General features: G+C 41.6%; 3 protein-coding genes across 4 annotated transcripts in view; 2 read left to right on the forward strand and 1 right to left on the reverse strand.

The window, feature by feature from the left end:
• znf148 (zinc finger protein 148) overlaps window positions 1-19,383 on the forward strand; it is a 103,596-nt gene that overhangs the window by 2,649 nt on the left and 81,564 nt on the right. The window lies entirely within an intron of this gene.
• On the reverse strand, window positions 1,170-11,066 carry septin10 (septin 10). Of its 2 annotated transcripts, XM_089002698.1 has the most exons (10): window positions 10,908-11,066; window positions 10,130-10,244; window positions 8,718-8,913; window positions 8,464-8,650; window positions 6,046-6,207; window positions 5,867-5,963; window positions 4,703-4,871; window positions 4,496-4,628; window positions 3,332-3,510; window positions 1,170-2,311 (listed from the first exon to the last, which is right to left on the reverse strand). In XM_089002698.1, the coding sequence occupies exons 1-10, from the start codon at window positions 10,935-10,937 to the stop codon at window positions 2,296-2,298; spliced, it is 1,284 nt and encodes a 427-aa protein (XP_088858824.1). In that variant the 5' UTR covers window positions 10,938-11,066; the 3' UTR covers window positions 1,170-2,295. The 2 variants fall into 2 exon arrangements, with proteins under 2 accessions (XP_088858824.1, XP_088858825.1); XM_089002699.1 differs by lacking the exon at window positions 1,170-2,311 and having other exon boundaries at window positions 3,328-3,510.
• sowahca (sosondowah ankyrin repeat domain family Ca) lies at window positions 11,563-18,107 on the forward strand. Its single transcript, XM_089002590.1, has 4 exons — window positions 11,563-12,047; window positions 12,434-12,792; window positions 14,145-14,534; window positions 15,488-18,107. Exons 1-4 carry the CDS (start codon window positions 11,705-11,707, stop codon window positions 15,929-15,931), a joined length of 1,536 nt encoding a protein of 511 aa, XP_088858716.1. The 5' UTR covers window positions 11,563-11,704; the 3' UTR covers window positions 15,932-18,107.

Raw genomic sequence — 19,383 nt, forward strand, 5'->3', positions numbered from 1 at the left:
ATGCTATAAAACGTTTTTCTGATGTCAGTTAGGAAACAACAAAATGGTGTCGGTTGTCCTTTAAGCGAGTGTACAGTCTGCTTTATGCTTTTTTTTTTTTACATCATGAGAGTCAATCCAAGCTAGTTTACATCTGCCACACGATCTACCTACTTCCCCCTTCGTCTCCTTTTCTGAGATTGAAGCACAGAAAAAACTCACTGTGTGTATTTGTGAGTGTGTGTATGTGTGAGAGAGAATGAGTGGATATCAGGGGAGGCATCGGTATGTAGCGCTTACACATTAAAAACAAACAAAAAACCGGCATGGACGCTCATCAGGTCTCTCTTTTGTGTACAGCAAACGGTAAAGTTAAAAAGAGCAACAAAAAAAAGTATGGAATTCTATATTGTGCAGACTATTTCTAGGCCTTTTGGTGCCATTGAAGTCATGCTCGGCACTGGCCATGTGATCATGATGCATCGTCTTGTACTGATGACCCGTGATTGAATTGATTGGGGTTTTTTTTTCATGTCAAGTGGATTTTTTTTGCAATAAATGCCTATTGATTTAAAAAAAATATATATACAGTAAACATATTTTTATGGACACTTTTATGGAATTGGATTGTTTTTACCACCAGGTGGCGGCATGTAATTTTCTTTGGCTATAAATGTGTCTAAAGATTGTATTTTGAGTATTATATCTACCTAGCAAGCTAGCTATCTATCTATCTATCTATCTATCTATCTATCTATCTATCTATCTATCTATCTATCTATCTATCTATCTATCTATCTATCTATCTATCTAGCTCTATCTATCTATCTATCTATCTATCCATCATCTATCTAGATCACCAGCTAGCCAGCTAGCCATCTATCTATCTAGCTCGCCATCTATCTATCTAGCTATCTAGCCCTCTATCTATTTAGCTAGCTATCCATCTAACTCGCTAGCTATCTGAAGATTGAAAGATTGTATTTTGAGTATTATATCTATCTATCTAGCTAGCTATCAAGCCATCTATCTAAATAGCTAGCCATCTATTTATCTAGCTATCTATCCATCCATCCAGCTAGCTAGCTTGCGAACCAGCGATCTGGCTATCTACTGAGCTAGCCAGCTATCCATCCTGTTTAGAATCAGTTTGTCATTTCTATTCAACGAAGAAAAAAACAACAAGCCTCCTGAGTAACACTGTTTATTTCATAAATACGCGTGTAGTTCAAAAACAAAAAGGTTCCCTCCATCAGGCATTCGCGTGTTTCGCTGCGTGTACAAGAACTGTTTTTTTTTTCTTTTCTTCAGCTGGACACATATAAGGCACGTGTAACAGATGTGTAAAAAAATTATGGAGGTGATGGTCGCCTTCTGAAAAACTATTGACAGATTGATCAAGAAAAATCGAACCAGAGCAAAAGATGACGAGGACTTAATTTTTTAGGATGAATGACAAAGGTCGTACAAATGCCTCTTTGTTCTCTGCGGCCATTCCGCCTGCGCTAGCTAGCTAGCCATCAATCTAGCTAGGTAGCCATCAATCTATCTATCTATCTATCTATCTATCTATCTATCTATCTATCTATCTATCTATCTATCTATCTATCTATCTACAATATCACAAACGCGAATGTACAATTAATAATAATACATTTCATTTCTAAGCGCCTTTCAAAACTCAAGGTCACTTTACAGTTACAGGATCAGTTTTTCTGCGGGTTAGCCGTGGCAGCCACATGCGCCAGCGTTCACTCAACCTGGAAAAACTCAAATAGATAGAAAGTTAGCTAGCTAACTAATAGCTAGCTAGCTAGCTTGTTAGATAGCTATCTAGGTAGCTATCTAGGTAGCCAGCTAGCTAGTTAGATAGCGAATAGATATCTAGCTAGGTAGCCAGCTAGCTAGTTAGATAGCAAATAGATATTGAAACAAAACCAATTGCGCAATTGAAACCATTGGAGGTGAGGTCCGTTATGAAGCCCAAAAGTGAACAAACGGGAGCCACGGAAACCGCGGAGAGCTTAAAAAGCAACATAAGGAGGTATCATGTAGTTCTATTAAAAAAATACATGAACAAAAAGAAACGCGTAAAAACCCACACATTAGATTTCAGAATAAATGTGTACACATAAGAACGGACTGTCTTATCTTTGGCGATTAAAACGTGTTGCTGATGATGATGATGATGATGATGATGATGATGATGATGATGATGATGGTGGTGGGAAGCTTCAGGTTAGTGTTTGAGACTGGCCGGCAAAAATTTTGGGAATGATGTCGCTGGTCACACTGGAGTTTCCGTTCCTCAATTCATCACATGAAGCCAGAACTGGTTTAGAATCAGAATCAGAAAGCAGGGATGAGAATGACAAATGAGAAAAAGGGTGAGGGGGCGGGGTGCACACGCACATATACCGTTTTATATATATATATATACATACACACAGTGATACCTTGGCTTACGAACTTAATTGGTTCCCGGACAGTGTGTGTAAGGCGAAGTGTGTATCCCAAAAAATAATTCCCCATAGGAAACCATTAAAATAACGATAATCCGTTCCCAGGTCCCCATAAAACATAATTTTACAATTTTCTAAGCCTTAAAACGACACAAAATATACCTTAGTTTATGTATAATAAATGTGTTATGGTATTATAATTAAAGAAATAAACTACTGTATAATAAAGTGGTTTTATTGACCTTTGTGATGGTCGTTGATGGCTTGATGGAATGAAGTGGGCGCTTTCATCAGCATTAAACACTTGATGAGGAACGTAGCTTTCTTCTGTCACCATCTTGAGGAATGATCCCTTGTAGGCGCTTTCTCTGCCATCATTTTACCTTGTTCCTCATCAATTGTGGTCTGTTTAGCTAGCTTGATCGCTTTTTGCAGATGGCTTGTGTGAGTTATTTGTGGAGCCTGATTGAAGGGAATTTTAACCTTGCAGTCTACTATCAAAGTTGAAACGAGTCCAAATTTCACTGTTTTCTATCCATTTTCTCACTCTCTGTCGTCTGGCTGTCTCTTTAATGTTTAAAGCACCTCCCCTCACTGCTGCGTTCTTGACCAATGACGTGGCTTTAACCGAAGACTGCGGGTGGGTAATAGAGGACAAAAAAAGTCATCTGCCATTTCCTTGTTAGGAGAAAGTGCTCGTTTGCGAACGACACATCACTCATTGTGGCGCTCCGTGTGTATCCCGAAAAATAGTTTGTATGCCAAGGTAAACTGTTCATAAATTTAACGTTCGTAAACCGAAAGGTTTGTAAACCAAGCGGTACATCTAGTGGCAGTCTCGGGAATTTGAAAGGACACAAAATTTAAGAATGAATGTTTTTTCCCCTTACTTTTTACGATCTTTGTCCTTCTTGCCGTTGGCGGTGAGGCTCTGAGCTTGGAGCAACTGAGCAGCGGCGCGCCTCTTGCCGAAGGAGCTCTGGTCTTCCTCCAGGAGGCGCCGCTTCTCCTCCAAAGCTGATTTCTCCTCGGCGTGGAGGCGCTTCAGCTGCTCAAAGCGGCTTTGCAACTGCAACGCGGAGGGGGGGAGGACAGCAGGTGGATTTATTTTTAACCCAATTTTTGTTTGACTTAGCATTTTAGCACTTCTGGTTTCCTGGAAAACAAAATCAATTCATATTTTTTCTTTACTGAAAAAAAATCATCTACAGTGATATTGCGGCTTACCAACTTAATTGGTTCCCAGACAGAGTGTGTAAGGCGAAAAGTGTGTATCTCAAAAATTAATTTCCCATATGAAATCATTAAAATGAGAATAATCCGTTCCCAGGTCCCCATAAAACATAATTTTCTACTAAATGAGCCTTAAACGTACACAAAATATACTTTATTTTATGTATAATAAATGTGCTATGCTATTATAATTAAAGAAATAATCTGTACTGTATAATAAATTCGTGATGTGATGGTCGTAGGCTTCTTCTTTCACCATCTTGAGGAATGATCCCTTGTCGGTGCTTTCTCTGCCATCATTTTACCTTGTTCCTCATCAATTGTGTTTTGTTTAGCTGGGTTGATAGCTTTTTGCATCAAGTGTACAGATGGCTTGTGCGGGTTATTTGTGGAGGCTGATTGATGGGATATTTTAACCTTGCAGTCTACACTCTACCTTTGAACTAGCAAAGTTGAAATCCGTTTTCTCACTCTCTCTGTGTCGTCTGCCTGTGTCTTTAATGGTTAAACCACCTCCCCTCACTGCTGCGTTCTTGACCAATGACGTGGCTTTAACCGAAGACTGCGGGCGGGTAATAGAGGACAAAAACAGCCGGCTGCCATTTTCTTGTTAGGAGAACGGGCTCGTTCGCCAACGACACATCACTCATGGTGGCGCTCCGTGTGTATCCCGAAAAATAGTTTGTATGCCAAGGTAAAATGTTCATAAAATTAACGTTCGTGAACCGAAAAGTTAGTAGGCCAAGGGCTTCGTAAACCGAGGTATCACTGTATTTGGAACACAAACTGAAGAATCAACACACATCGCAGCGGTTTGTCACCTCTCTCTCTGCGTCTTTAAGCTCCGCCTCCTTCTCCTTAACCCTCTGCACAAACATCTGCCTCATCTCGTCCTCTCTCCTCTGCAGCTCCACCAGGAACTCCTGACGCTTGGCTTCGTAGGTCTGCTGCAGACTGCGAGGACACGCAGATACGGTCGTTATCGCGCACCTGTCCCCTTTATTGAGCCGTGACGACGCGGCGCTCACCTGACGGGTTTGCACTCCGGGTCGGTGTCCTTGAAGCCCATTTCCTCCAGTTTGCAGCGCCGGTACAGCTCGTAGTGGCGCGTATGCGTCTGCTCCCTCAGGTCCTCCATGTTGACGCAGATTAGCATCTCCCGTAGCTTGACAAAATCGCAATGGCTCTCGTTCTCCACTGCGGAGGGTGGTATTATGGGATGGCGGACAGGCTATTTGCGCATACGCAGGGGTCACGCGGCGGATCCTTGCGGGACGCCAGCCATTTTCCGTCAGTTAATACGGGGCGTGGTTCACTGAATTTTCTAGCGACGCCGCCACAAAATGGCGGCCGAGTTTAACTTTTCGATTGGACAGGACAACCGGCTGTCTACAGAAAAGCTCCTCACCTCACATCAACATAGTTACTGGATCCCAACATGGGGTCAAAGCACTCTTTTGAAATATATTGGAAAGGGCATTGGCCTGATTATTTATGAAATTATATATATAATTTATATAAATATATATCATTATAATTATGATAATAATAATAAATGAAAATATGAGGTTAAATTAACTCATTCGCTGCCATTCCCGAATTTATTCGAGAATAGAAAAGTGTGACGTGGAGCGCCATTCCCGATTTTATTCAGGTTTTGTTTTTTCCGATAAAGCACTGGTCAGACCTCTGGCAATGTTTTTCCCTTCCACGAGGGGGCAGCATTTCTCTTTTGTCCACGTTGGCACTTTGTTGCAGCTTCAGCTATTGTTAAATAGTTATATAAATCATTATGAATGTATTGTATTGTACTTTGTACAGCCGCCCCCATTTCAAGCTCAGATTACTCCAGACCCATATAACTTAGGAATTAACTTTTTTTCTGATGAAAGAAGAGGTTGAAAGAAGGTTTTTTTTAATGCTGAATTCAATGTTTCTGTAGTCCTAAAAGTCAATATTCGGTGGGTCCTGCAATTTAAATGAAAATGACAACAACCCTGGCACGCATTGGCGTGGACACACTTTTGCACATCGCCTGGCAGTGAATGAGTGAAAGTGAATCATCAGGGAGAGGATGGAAAATAAATCTGGAGATATTAGGAGTCAAGGTAGAAAATACAACGTGTTGAAAAGCAAGGAATACCCCTTTCCTCCCTTCCCCTTGCGCAATTGTGAATCACGTCATCACCCACCTTGGACGACCCCCCATGGGTACTGACGAGCCTTCACCATCTTGTTGCCCACGGCTACTTCTTCCGTGCTGCCCACCACGGCAAAAGGCAGATGGCCCTACACAGCAAATAAATATACAAATAAATAAAAGAGCGCACAAGGCCGATGGAGGAGGCGATCAGACGAGCGCTTAACTAACATTCATGGTCGTGTTGACCTTGGCGACGGCCTCGTCGTCCAATGGGAACTGGTAGATCTGGACGCCGTTGCTCACCAACTCGCTCATGATTTTGATCTTGAACTTGTGCAGCTCGCTCTTACTGATGGTGTCTGCTTTGGCGATGACGGGGATGATGTTCACCTAGGCCACAGGTGTCAAAGTCAAGGCCCTCGGGTGCCGATAAAGCGCTGGTCAGACCTCTGGCAATTGTTTTTTTTCCCCCCTTCCACAAGGGGGCAGCATTTGCCTTTTGTCCATGTTAGCGCTTTGTGACTAGTGATGGGGATTACGGCTCGTTTTGAAGAACCGGTTCTTTTGGCTCCCAAATGACTCCTTTGTCATTTCAGTTGTTGTTAAAGCTCCATATAAATGGTATTTTGTACAGCTGCCCCCGTTTCAATCTCAGATAACTCCAGACCCATATAACTTAGGAATTACCTCATTTTTTTCTGATGAAAGAAGAGAGTCTCTTTATTTCTATTCATGTGTGTCATTGGGTGTCTCCTACCACATATTTTGACCAATCACGTCCGACTTTAACTGAAGGGGAGGAGGAATCGGGTCCAATAAGCAACTCTCTATTAAGAGCCTGCTCAAGTCGGTCACTTCCAAGAGCCAGCTCTAAGAGCCGGTTTGTTCGTGAATGACACACCACTATTTGTTACAGCTTCAGCTGTTGTTAAAGCGCTTTATGAATCAATATGTATTGTATTTTGTATAGCCGCCCCTATTTCAATCTCAGATAACTCCAGATCCTAATAACTTAGGAATTAACTGTTTTTTAACGATGAAAGAAGAGATTTTAAGGTTTTTTAAGGTCTTGCAATTTGAGTGAAAATGACAAAAAAAAACTGGCACTGGAGTAGACTTATTTTTTGCACGTTGTCTGGCAGTGAATGAGTTAAAGAGAAGAGAAGAAAGAAGAAGAAATTTCAGTCAACATCACAGATAAGTTCCGATGTTTTTTTTTTTTTCTTGTGGCTCAGCCCACTTTGCTTTCCGAACCACCACCGCATTCCTGACTGTCTGCGCACGGGCGCATGTCAAAAACTGGAATGTTTTTCCTGCTCGAGCTTCAATGCCAGATTCAGCCCCTACACAACAACCACCAAAAAAAGGAAAAAAAGTGTGTTGGCGGCGGACAAATGTTTCTCTCTCCGCCTATCTGTCTGTACAACGACACAAAAGGACAGTTGGAGCGTGTGCTTGTGCCTGTGTAGCGACATTCCAGCGCTTTTTAGCGTGCGCGACTCTTCACACGCTAATTCTGGGTTTGCTGGCACTTCCTGGCAGTGACACACAAGAGAGCATGGGAAAGGTTGCGACCACCTGATTTGATGACGGTTTTAAAGGACAACCGACACCTCCGGACAACTTGTGTCCATAATTTGTAAAATCACTTCAAATGACTTCTACTGAGCGCATTTCACAAAGATTCCACTGCATATAGCTATACTTTACGTTTTAAGACTCGCGCTGAATAATCAGGAAGTCTTGTTTTCGAGTTGATGACGATGCCCTAAGTGACGTCACGGAGGGAACGCCCCTGACCGAGAAAGCGACACACAATGCATTTTGGGTACTTTGTTTGGTCTGAAAACGTCGTTTTGATGGCAAAATTAGAAGGAAAACACATAAATAACGCCATGGTGAATGGTTGTGTGTGTCACCAAGACTACTATTTGATACTAGTTGACACAAATTCCCAGCAGACAAATCAGCCCATTTCCAATGGAGGGTGGGCGCCATCTTGTGCATTTTCTGGGTGCTACATTGGAGTCCAGACGGCTCGAACTGATACGGAAGGACTTCTTGAATCAATGGCAAACATATATGCTTTCCTCCTCAGAACTATTTGAATCATATTGATAACTGGATGAGGAACAAGAAAGCATCTTCTCCGAATCTGAACTCTCTGAAGCCATTGTTTTTATTCTGGAGCAAGGCAGTTTGTGAAGTATCCTGGCGTGATGTCACGAACAAGGGGGCGGGACTTCCATAATGTGCCCAGTTCTGAGCTCATTTTGTGGCAGTTTTGGGACACTTGAAGTCATTTTTATTGGTGTTTTGCATTTGACTAAAAATATCAGCCTGCGTGTTTTGGCTATTTTAGATGCTATAAAACATTTTTTCTAATGTCAGTTCGGAACCAAAAAAATGGTGTCCTTTAAACATGGGGGCAATACAGGTAATATCCGACTTAGTTCCGCTCCGACCAAACGGTCGTAAGTCAAAATGGTCGTAAGTCAAAACCCATTCTAAATGTTGAATAGAAACTCGATGCTAAATGACTTGCAAACGACCTGATTCGGACGCCACGGAGGGAGGCGGGCGTGGTCGTAAGTCACCTGTAATTCGATTCAATGGCCAATGACTGCCAACTGACCACCTACTTACCTTGCTGTCCAGTTTCTTCATGGTGACCAGGTCCAGGGACTTAAGGGAGTGTCCCGACGGAGAGATGAAATAAAGACAAGCGTGGACCCGCGAGTCGTGGTAGTTGAAAAGGGAACGCCTGATTTTGAGTTCCTCCTGAAGGTAACTCTCAAATTGCCTGTCGATATAGTCCACCACGGGCTGATAGCTAGAAGACAGACGGACGATGGGTTAGCGGTGACGGTCGTAAATCACACGCCTCGGCTGGGACCGACCTCTCTTGTTTGTTCATTTGGTCTCCGAATCCCACCGTGTTGACTACGGTGAGGCGCAGTCGCACGTGACTCTCCTGCAGGTCGTAGGTTTGAGCCCGGAGCTGCACCTCAGGTTCAAAATGGGACGACTCAAAGTTTTCAAAGTTGGTGTTGAACAGAGTGTCCATCAGGGTGGACTTGCCGATACCAGTTTCACCTGAAGACAGATCAGGATCATATTTCAAAAGAAGATAAGCAGTAAAACTGCTTTCTTTTTTTTTCCACCCCTGAATGTGTTTTTCTTCACGTGCCGTTGTCAAAACATTTTGACTTGTTTTTCCTTCAGCAATGCTTCATTTTACACAAGGAAAATAGCTAGCATCAAAGGCAGAAACTTTGAAAGATGTAGCGGATTTATGAAGAGGTCCATAGTTTATTATTATTTCTATTCCCTCTTGTTCCCTCAGATCCTTTTCCTCCCTCCACCCCTGTATGCCCCCCCCCCACCCATGTCAGCACGATGGGGGACAGGGCTTTCAGCTGCTCTATTTTATTTATTGTATTCTATTTGTGATTGTATTTTATTTATTATTGTACCTATGCTTGTCTGTGACTGTAACGTAACGTGTCCTTCAGAGCTTTGAAAGGCACTTAAAATGAAATTTATTATTATTATGATTATGATTATTATTATTATTTTTGCCACTGTGCACGCTGCCATTCCCGAATGTATGCGGGAAGTGAAAATATGACGTAGAGCGCCATTCCCCAATTTGTTCGTTTTTTTTTTCTTGCTGGGACTGCCGATAAAGCGCTGGTCAGCCCTCCAGTAATGCTTTTTCCCTTCCACGAGGGGGCAGCATTTCCCTTTTTTCCATGGTAGCGCTTTGTCGCAGCTTCAACTGATGTTAAAGCGCGATCTAAACCAATATGTATGTATTGCATTATATTTTGGACAACCGCCCTCATTTCAAGGTCATATAGCTACCTATCTATTTCTTTATTGATCTGTGTATTTTATTTATTTGTTTATGTATTTATTTATTATGTATCTAGCTAGCGAGCTACCTAGATACCTAGCCAGCTACCTAGCTACCTGCTGCTGTGTTACTTCCAGGTGGAGTGAACGCTGGCGCGAATGGCTGCCGCTGCTCGCCCGCACAAAAAAAATTATGTGACTGTAAAGTGTCCTTGAGAGTTTTGAAAGGCGCTTATAAATTAAATGCATTATTATTCTTATTATATAACTCCAAACCCATATAATTTAGGAATTAACTCTTTTTTTTCTGATGAAAAAACATAGTTAAAGTTTCTTACGCTGCACTGAAGGCACTGGAGTGGACACATTTTTGCACGTGAATGAGTTAATGCGACTTTATTTGTGTTAACATTGTTGTTGTTTTTTTATTATGTATGATTGTCAAGCAGCATACCAATGCAGAGGATGTTGAAGCAGAATCCCTGATCGGTGGATTTGTTGACCAATTGATCTGGGAGGCTGTCAAAACCAACGTGGCCTGCCAAAGAGAGGGGACGGACTCCCTTATCCTAAATAAAACACACATCACAAAATTCAAAAACACAACACTTCAAAACGAAATAAAATACACACCAAAGATTAAAGAACTATTTATTCATACATACAAACGTGCCATAATACTGTATTCTGTGATTGTCCAAGAGCTTCCAATACACAACACTGCAGGTACATGTATTCTATTCTATTGCAACACGTTTATTACCACAAAAGTGAAACACGTCATGATAATCTTATTTAGTTTAGTGCAACTATGCTGTATCATTTGATCACATATCTATTGTTAGCAGGCAAAGATGAAACCATATACGTGTTATAAATGACTTTAAAAACGTTTAAGGTTTCCGGGTGAGTGCAAGTCCAAATGCCAACGTCTCCCAAACTTCTAGGCAGTCAGTTGGATGACGTGATTACGTCTTTCAGACAGCTAACGCCCCTCTGTTTAATAGATCTTTCTAAGCCGATGAGTAAAGAACTGGAAAAGTTTACATTTGGCTTGAACAGACATTTGATTTCTGTAAACAAACCATGTTGTGTCCAAGGGAACGTTACTTGATATGCTTACGATAGAAGTTGCGCGAGTTGTACGAACGACTAGCTTACTTCATTGTATCCTCAGACACTCCCTTCTCGACTATGTTATTACCGAGAACAATAAAGAGATCAATACAAACCGGTTGCAGTGCAACATCGGAAGAAGACATGTCTTTTCGATGGAATGTAGAATTCCCCAAAAAGTACCAGACACAGGAGAACAAAACTTATTTAAACTCTAATTCTTTTCTTTTGCCCCCCCACAAGATTCCTGAATGGGACCGCCTCACCACGGATAGACTAGACCAAGTTGAAGAGGAGATGATTATGTCTCAAATGAATGAATGAAATCTTTGTGATTCGAAATAAAATGCGATCTCGTTGGAGGTACACTTTAAGTTTTCCATTTATGTAACATAGTTTTTTTCAAAAAATACCAAGTTAGAACATTAATACGCACGACATATTGCTTTATCAAGCCGATGTTTAAAAGAGTAACCTTTTTTCGATTTGGAACATTCCGACATCGTGCTGCATTTAAGTACCCGAAGTGTGGAGAATTTGTTAACTCTGCAGACAAACCCGCAGTTGTTTTGTGTATTACATACTTGCACACTTTCATCTTGGATGCAAACAAAGAAGAAAAATAATGAATCATTAATTTTACTCCTTATTTTTTGAAAGTCAAAAGTATTTTTCCCCACAATACTTAAAAACAAATGTACGTGGAGTGCGGTAACGTAACACGATGACGAAGGAGATTAATGGCGATGCGCGCCCCCTATCGGTCACGGCTTGAAACTGATCATCCCACGATGGAAGAAAGAAGGAAGCTCCTGTAGGGATGCTGTCATCGCCTGTCAACCACCGCAAAATGACAGCGGACTAATTTCCACACGTTTTTGGTGTCACGTGAATCATTTAGTTAGTATTTGTAATGAAAATGATGGCGCTTCAGGCCGTGCAGCAGTTCCTAATTGGGAAAGGAGGGCGAGTCCAACAGATGGAGCTGATCGATCACTTCGCGACAATGTGGGATGGCGCGAGTGACCCGTTGAAAGAAGAGGAGGCTTTGAAAAGCGTCGTGGATCGACTCGGTGTCGTGGAAGTGGAAAGCGGCGTGAAATACGTGCGTTTGAACGAGGATAGGAGCGCGCGCTCTGTGACGCGCGTGGACGGGGACAGCCACGAGCACGCCACCGAGTGCAACGGCGACGTGCACGGAACGGCGGACAACAACAATCCCGTCAGCGGCGACGTTGACGACAAACGGCGAACAGGTGAGCGTTGCTCGAACTAACTGCTATCATCTCGTCACTTGATCTTATTGCGTTTCTTTTGGCATGCGAAGAACTGTTTGTAGACTTTTGAAATCACGTTCAATATCGTGAAAGTATGATTGACTCTGCGCAGCCCACCTGGTGCTACTTTTCACCACTCGAAAGGAGACAAGATGAAGCTTTATGCTAACATCTAGCGGATGCATATCACAACCGCAATCACTATTTTAGCTTCTATTCTGCGTGCCTTATATATTATTACCAGAGACAAATTCCTTGTGTTCTATACACTTCTTCTATATACCAACAAAGATGATTCTGATTCTGAGGTGCATGCTAGTTTAAGTCGTAATAAGTGGACAAAAACACGTTCACAATTCTCATAGGTGCTTCTAGTCCACCTTCCTGCGATATGGATGACGTCAAGCAGCCAGACCTCGCCCAGTCCAAAGAGATCAAGACTCCTCCCACTTTTATCGGAACCGGGGAGGTAAAACTAAGGGAGAGGAGACGGCGCGAGTCCGCCCCGGTGATCGGGGTCCCGGAACCGGACCACCCCGCCACGTCCCAAAACCAAGTTGTCCGAGGGGCCCGTAGGGTGTCCAAAGGGTCCCATCGGGCGTTTTTGACAAGCTGCCTGTCTGAGGATAGCACCATTGAAGGCCTCGAACACAGTCTTGAGATGAATACACCCAAAGGGAGCCGCAGGAACTTTATTGAGCTGATGATGAATTGTTCTCCTCAGGTGAGTCTCACAATGTCCATGTTCGTTCCGCAAAAGTCTTTGGTTGTCCGAGATTTTTGATCGGACATTGCGAATAAAGGCTCAAGCACATTGTCTTTGACTGCCGGCAGGGGACGTAGCCATTCATGACCGACGCCCAACTTCTGCAGCCCTCTGCCAAGCTATTTATTGAGAGTCTATGCAAATTTAAGTGATACATTGGTAAAACATAGTCTTCTTGATTTGAATATCACACCCCTGGACGTCCCAAGCACCAACAACTATAAAACAACAGAACATAGACATTTTAATGGGTTGTCCTTTCCATGAACTGGCTAATGAGCTCTTCCTGTGAAGGAGTTTCAAGTCGTAAATTACTCATGTGATACAGGAGTTTCCCAAGACCTAAATTCTGTCCAAGGCCAGATCTCCTACACAAATATTTAAACGTTTCATTTTTAGAAGGCCCACAATGGACGCACAGAAAATCTGGGGTGAATCTGGTGAACAGACATAGCCTGTTAAACTGTCCTTTTCGTGTAAAAGTGATTCAAACATGGCCGTGGATTTAATGAGCTCAAAATGGACCAAAGAGGATTTAACTATGCTATCTAGCTAGCTATCTAGCTGGAAATCCATTTGCTATCTAGCTATCTATCTATTTGCTATTCATTTGCTATCTATTTCCTATCTATTATCGAGCTACCTAGCTGGCTGTCTATTTGCTATCCATTTGCTATTTATTTGCTATCTATTAGCTATCTGGATAGCTAGCTACATTAGATAGATGGCTATCTAGCTAGTTAGCTAACTGTCTAGCTGGCTGTCTATTTGCTATTCATTTGCTATCTATTAGCTACCTGGCTAGCTAGCTACATTAGCTATATGGCTCTCTAGCTAGTTAGATAACCGTCTAGCTGGCTGTCTATTTGCTATCCATTTGCTATCTATTAGCTGCCTGGCTAGCTAGCTACATTAGCTATATGGCTATGTAGCTAGTTAGCTAACTGTCTAGCTGGTTATCTATTAGCTATCTGTTAGCTATCTAGCTTTCTATCTATTTGAGTTACTTCTGGGTTGAGTGAACACTGGCGCGTGTGCCTGCCGCTGCTCACCCGCAGGAAAACTGATCCTGTGACTGTAAAGTGACCTTGAGAGTTTTGAAAGGCGCTTAGAAATGAAATATATTATTCTTATTATGATTGTTATGATGAAGATGACAGTTTAACGGGCTGTGTCTGTTCACCTCAGATTGACCCCAGGTTTTCTGTGATTCTATTGTGAACCTTGCGTTCGGCGGCACGAAACCTTTCAATATGATAACTTGTTTTCGGTGTAATCTCGATCCAGACTATACGTTTCTTCCTCCACAGGTCCGACGGTCTCTCATCAATCGAGGTCCGCGTCTCCGAGACTCGATGAGAAGCGACGGCGATTCGACGTCTCTCCTCTCCTCGGCCACCGATGAGGACTGCCCGTCCGTGACCCTTGACCCGATGGAGCACGAGTGGATGCTGTGCGCCTCGGACGGCTTGTGGGAGAGCCTGCGGCCCCTCCTGGCCGCGGAGGCCGGCCTGGTCGCCAAGAAAGACTTTGTCACCGGCTTCACGTGCCTCCATTGGGCCGCCAAGCAGGGCAAAGCCGAGCTGCTCTGCCGGCTGCTAATGTTCGCTAAGGACAACGGCGTGGCCGTAAACGTCAACGTCAAGTCCGCTGCTGGCTATACGCCGCTACACCTGGCAGCCATGCATGGACACACTCGGGTAAGATGAAGAAGATTTAAACAGCATCATGCTCGTGTGAATATCAACACGTCAACCTGTTTAAACGGACAACCGACATCACTTTTTTTGTTTCCTAGCTGACATCAGAAAAAACGTTTTATAGCATCTAAAATAGCCAAAACACGCAGGCTGATATTTTTAGTTTGCAAAACACCAGTAAAAGTGACTTAAAGTGTCCAAAATCTGCAACAACAAAAAAATGAACCCGGAAGTGGCCAGTTTCAGAAGGTCCCGCCCCCTTGTTCGTGACGTCACGAATCAAAACAATGGCTTCAGATTGGGAGAAGATGCTTTCTTGTTACTCATCCACTTATGAATATGATTCAAATAGTTCTGAAGAGGAAAGCATACATGTTTGCAATCGATTAAAGAATTTATTCCGTGCCATTTTGAGGTTTATTGGGGGCGGGAAACGTAGCATCAAAAAAGAGGCAGAAAATGGCGACAAAGTAAGGAATAAATCAGCCCGTTTTCACAGGCTGATTAATTCCTTACACGGAGCTTTGTCGCCCTCTTCTGCCTCTTTTTGGTGCAACACAAAGTTTTCAGACCAAACAAGTACAGCAAAATCCATTGACGTGATGGAAGGACTGCTACAATGTGTCCTTTTTTCGGTCAGGGGCGTTCCTTCAGTGACGTCACGTGAGGACTCGTCACCAACTCAAAAACAAGACTTCCGGAATATTCAGCGCCAGTCTTAAAATATATCTATATGCGGTGAAATCTTATTAAAATACGCCCAGTAGAAGTCATTTGAAGCCATTTTACAAATGATGGACACAAGTTGTCCGGAGACGTCGGTTGTCCTTTAAAAGTCAATATTCTTGGTTGAAAATGACAAAAACCCTGGCACTGGAGTGAACCCATTTCTTTACACATTGTCCGGCGGCGAATGAGTTAACTGCATGCCGATTGTCCTTGCGCGTGGTCAGGTGATGCGCGTGCTGCTTTCGGACTGGGAGGCGGACCCCGACGTGAGGGATTACAGCGGCCGACGAGCCCTCCAGTACCTCCCCGCGCCAAACCTGCGCGAGCAACGACTGGTCACGTCGCCCGCGGCCGACGAGCCCGATGACGAACGCGTCGGCAGCGGACGTTGGAGGTTGGCCAAAATGCTCCAGGGAAGCCTGAACCCGCTGCGCTTCCTCAACCAGTCGGCGGGAACCTCCGACCAAGCGTTGGCCAACGGCAGGACCAAGGGGGGCGTGTTTGGGAAGTCGTCCTTGAGCAGGTTGAACGCTCGGCTGCAGCGGGGGCGACGCAGGGCGCAGATTATACATAGCGCCTCCTTTAGGGAGACGGGGGAAGTGGCCAGGCGAGATGAGCTTGCCAGTCGCTCGCAGCCAACGCGGCCGCTCTCCAATCTGTTTGGGTGACGTAGGTGGCTGAAGAAGAAGCACGTCCATTCATGAAAAGTGACCTGAAAGGAGTTTTTCGCGGCGACGTTGTGTATTTTACGGACAACCTTTTAAACTCACAATCCCCTTTTTTTTTCACAATGACTGAAGTAGATTTTTATTCAATGCTTCTCATTTATTTCTATGGCGTTTCTCAGTGTTATTTTTTTACTACACGTTATTTATTTTAGACTGACAGTGATTGCATCGTTAATTATTATATATATATATATATTTTTTTTTTGGGTGGACAGGAAAGGAAGTTTGTAATTTCACATTTTAGACGGACAATAATAATAATAATGATGCATCATTTATTGTTTTTTGGTTTATTTTTTTGTGGGTGGATAGCAAGGGAAGTTTGTAATTTCACATTTTAGACGGACAATAATAATAATGATAATAATAATAATAATATTGCACCATTTATTGTTTTTTGGTTGTTTTTTTTTTTGGGTGGATAGCAAGGCAAGTTTGTAATTTCACATTTTCGACAGACAATTATTGCATCGTTAATTTTTTTAATGTTTGTTTTGTGGGTGGACAGAAAGCGAAGTTTGTAATTTCACAATTTAGACAGACCATTATTGCATCGTTATTTTTATTATTATTTTTTTTGTGGCTGGACAGAAAGGGAAGTTTGTAATTTCACATTTTACACGGACAATAATAATAATAATAATAATAATAATAATAATATTGCATCATTTATTGTTTTTTGGTTTATTTTTTTGTGGGTGGATAGCAAGGGAGGTTTGTAATTTCACATTTTAGACGGACAATTATTGCATCATTTATTTATTTTTTTGTTTGTTTGTTTTTGTGGGTGGACGGAAAGGGAAGTTTGTAATTTCACATTTAAGACAGACAATTATTGCATCATTTATTTAATTTTTTTTGTGGGAGGACGGAAAGGGAAATTAGGAATTTCACATTGGTGGTAAAGCACTCATCATTTTTTTTCTATTGCACAGTTCAGCTAAAAATGGATTGATTCATTTTTTTTTTAAATTACTGTATTGACAATTATGCGACATCCACACTCCGCTACGTTTATCGTTCCACTGAAGTTGATTTTTTGTTCTTTATTTTTTCAATTTGTCAAAGAGGGACTAATTTAGTTCGGTACCATTTTTTTAATTTTGTTTTGTATTTTAGACGGACAATGATTACATCCTTGATTTTTATAATTTTTTTTGTGTGTGTGGGTAGACAGAAAGGGAAATTTATAATTTCACATTGGTGGAAACGCACTCATTAAAATGTTTTTTTATACTGCACAGGTCAACTAAAAATAATTGTTTTTCCTCCTTTTTTATTTGTATTTTTATTTTTAATGACTGTATTGACAATTGTTTGACATCCAAGCTACGTTTGTTCTCTTTGCACTTAGTCACTTTCAATATTCTTAAATGACAAACATGACCTCAATTCTTTAATAGTCACACTTAGCAATTATGAACTAAATTTTATTTCTCTGTTCTTCACTAAATTGGGTGATGTTTTTCACTGTTGCCTTGTATGTGGTATCTAGTTTATATGTGGGGGGTGTGGAGCCTTTTTTTATTATCAAATCTGCTTATAATTGTCATATTTCTGCTCCAAGGTCAAGTATATTCATTCCAAGCGTGTAATTGTCAACGTTGACAGATTCTATCCATTATTTCATGCTGTTGTGCCTCTTTAAATGTCAGTGAACACAACACGATGAGTTCAGGGACCTTGACAACTTCACGTAGCACGCATTGGTAAATATGCAATCCAACCAGAACAGTCACATTCAACACACTGGAATGCTTTTTGGTTGTTTTTTTTTTAAGATGGTGTCGCTTCACATGTACACGTGTTAATAGATTGGTCTTTGTTCGAAGTGAATAGATCATTTAAATTAGAATGTGATTAGTTGAAGTCCTTGTTTGATGAACGTGACCCTTTCTTAAAATGATCCGATGGCATTTATAGCACGACTGACTCCATTTTGTATTTTATACTTCATGTTGTAAAGTAAAAATCTGTGCTATGACATCATTTTTTACCTGCATGGAGTGTGGGAGACACTCTTTACATAAATACTGTCAATTTACCATTGCGTAATATCCAAGTTGATTATTCGTATTTGTCCAAACCTTTTATGTGAAATAAAGCAATGTTTAGTATCGTATTATTGCCTCGTGTTTACAGGGATGGGAATTTGATGATCTGCAATTTGATAATCACACCATAGTCGCAGCTGTTCAACATTGCTTTCACTATTGTATCCGCATTGATGCGCACCTGTTCACCGCATTTAACATGCACGTGTCATGCATGTTAAATGAGGCTTTAAAACATGCAAAGTCATCATGTTGAGTCCACAGTATATTGCTGCGATGCCTCACATGGCACTTTTTTTTTTAGTATTTTAACGTCTTGGATCAGTTGGTGTAAATGAATCACTCACTGCATTGCGTTTCTCATTGTTTTAGGCGGCTTTTTGTATGACTGCTGATTTGAGTGAGAGCAAAGATGTCTGACTGCAGCTCCTGACCTACATAAACAGTGCCTGTTATGTAAATTTCTCCGCCATCTATTCAGGGAATGGGTGCCAATCGGTGCTCTCATTCCACTAATCCATATTCAATCGAGCTCACATTTAGTTCCCAAAGGCCATATTTGGTCAATCGTATTGATGGAATTGTACCATCATCTCTATCAGGAATGTTAATTCAACTGAAAATTCAACCCTTTTCGATACCATCATCTGAATATTAGATTTTTGGAAGAAATAATGTATTAGGATGAATAATTTTATTGGCTTCTAAACAAGGCATATCAATCAAGAAATGCATACATATTTTTTGCAATATTTATAATCTTGATCATAACTAAAATATCATCTGCAAATCTATAAGTAAAGGACAAGAGATGTGAGACAGTCTCTTTTCGTCAATGGATGCTACAGCTCTGTGTTTGCTTTCAACATTTAGCTTGTAGCAGACGTACACATTTCCCCATGACGTCCCGGATCCACTGGTGAAAAAGACACTTTGATCATCTCCTCTTTCATCTAGAACTGCTTCATACAACAAAGATGGGCCAGAAAATACTTAAGATTGAATTACTTTGTCTTTTGTGTTGTGTCACGTTATTTGTTATTTCGTTTTTGTTGTTGTTGTTGTTTGACTTCAAGATGGCGTCGCAAGAGTGGCTGCCTTTACAGCAAGTGCTGTATTTTGTTTTTCTACTTTTTGTGTAGTGTAAATTTCTCCACTGAGAGAATAATAAAGACAAATCCAATCCAAATATAATACTACTAATAATTATGTAATAATAATTGAATGTATTTTTGTATTCTACAATAATCATATAAGATCGTTGATGGCAATCTTCGTATTCGTCAAAATAATCTGTAATACTGCCAGATGTCCTTATGATGTCGCTGTTCTAAACAA

This window comes from Hippocampus bargibanti, linkage group LG08, assembly GCF_051943395.1.
Source record: "Hippocampus bargibanti isolate YZ-2025 linkage group LG08, ASM5194339v1, whole genome shotgun sequence".
Taxonomy (NCBI): Eukaryota; Metazoa; Chordata; class Actinopteri; order Syngnathiformes; family Syngnathidae; genus Hippocampus; species Hippocampus bargibanti.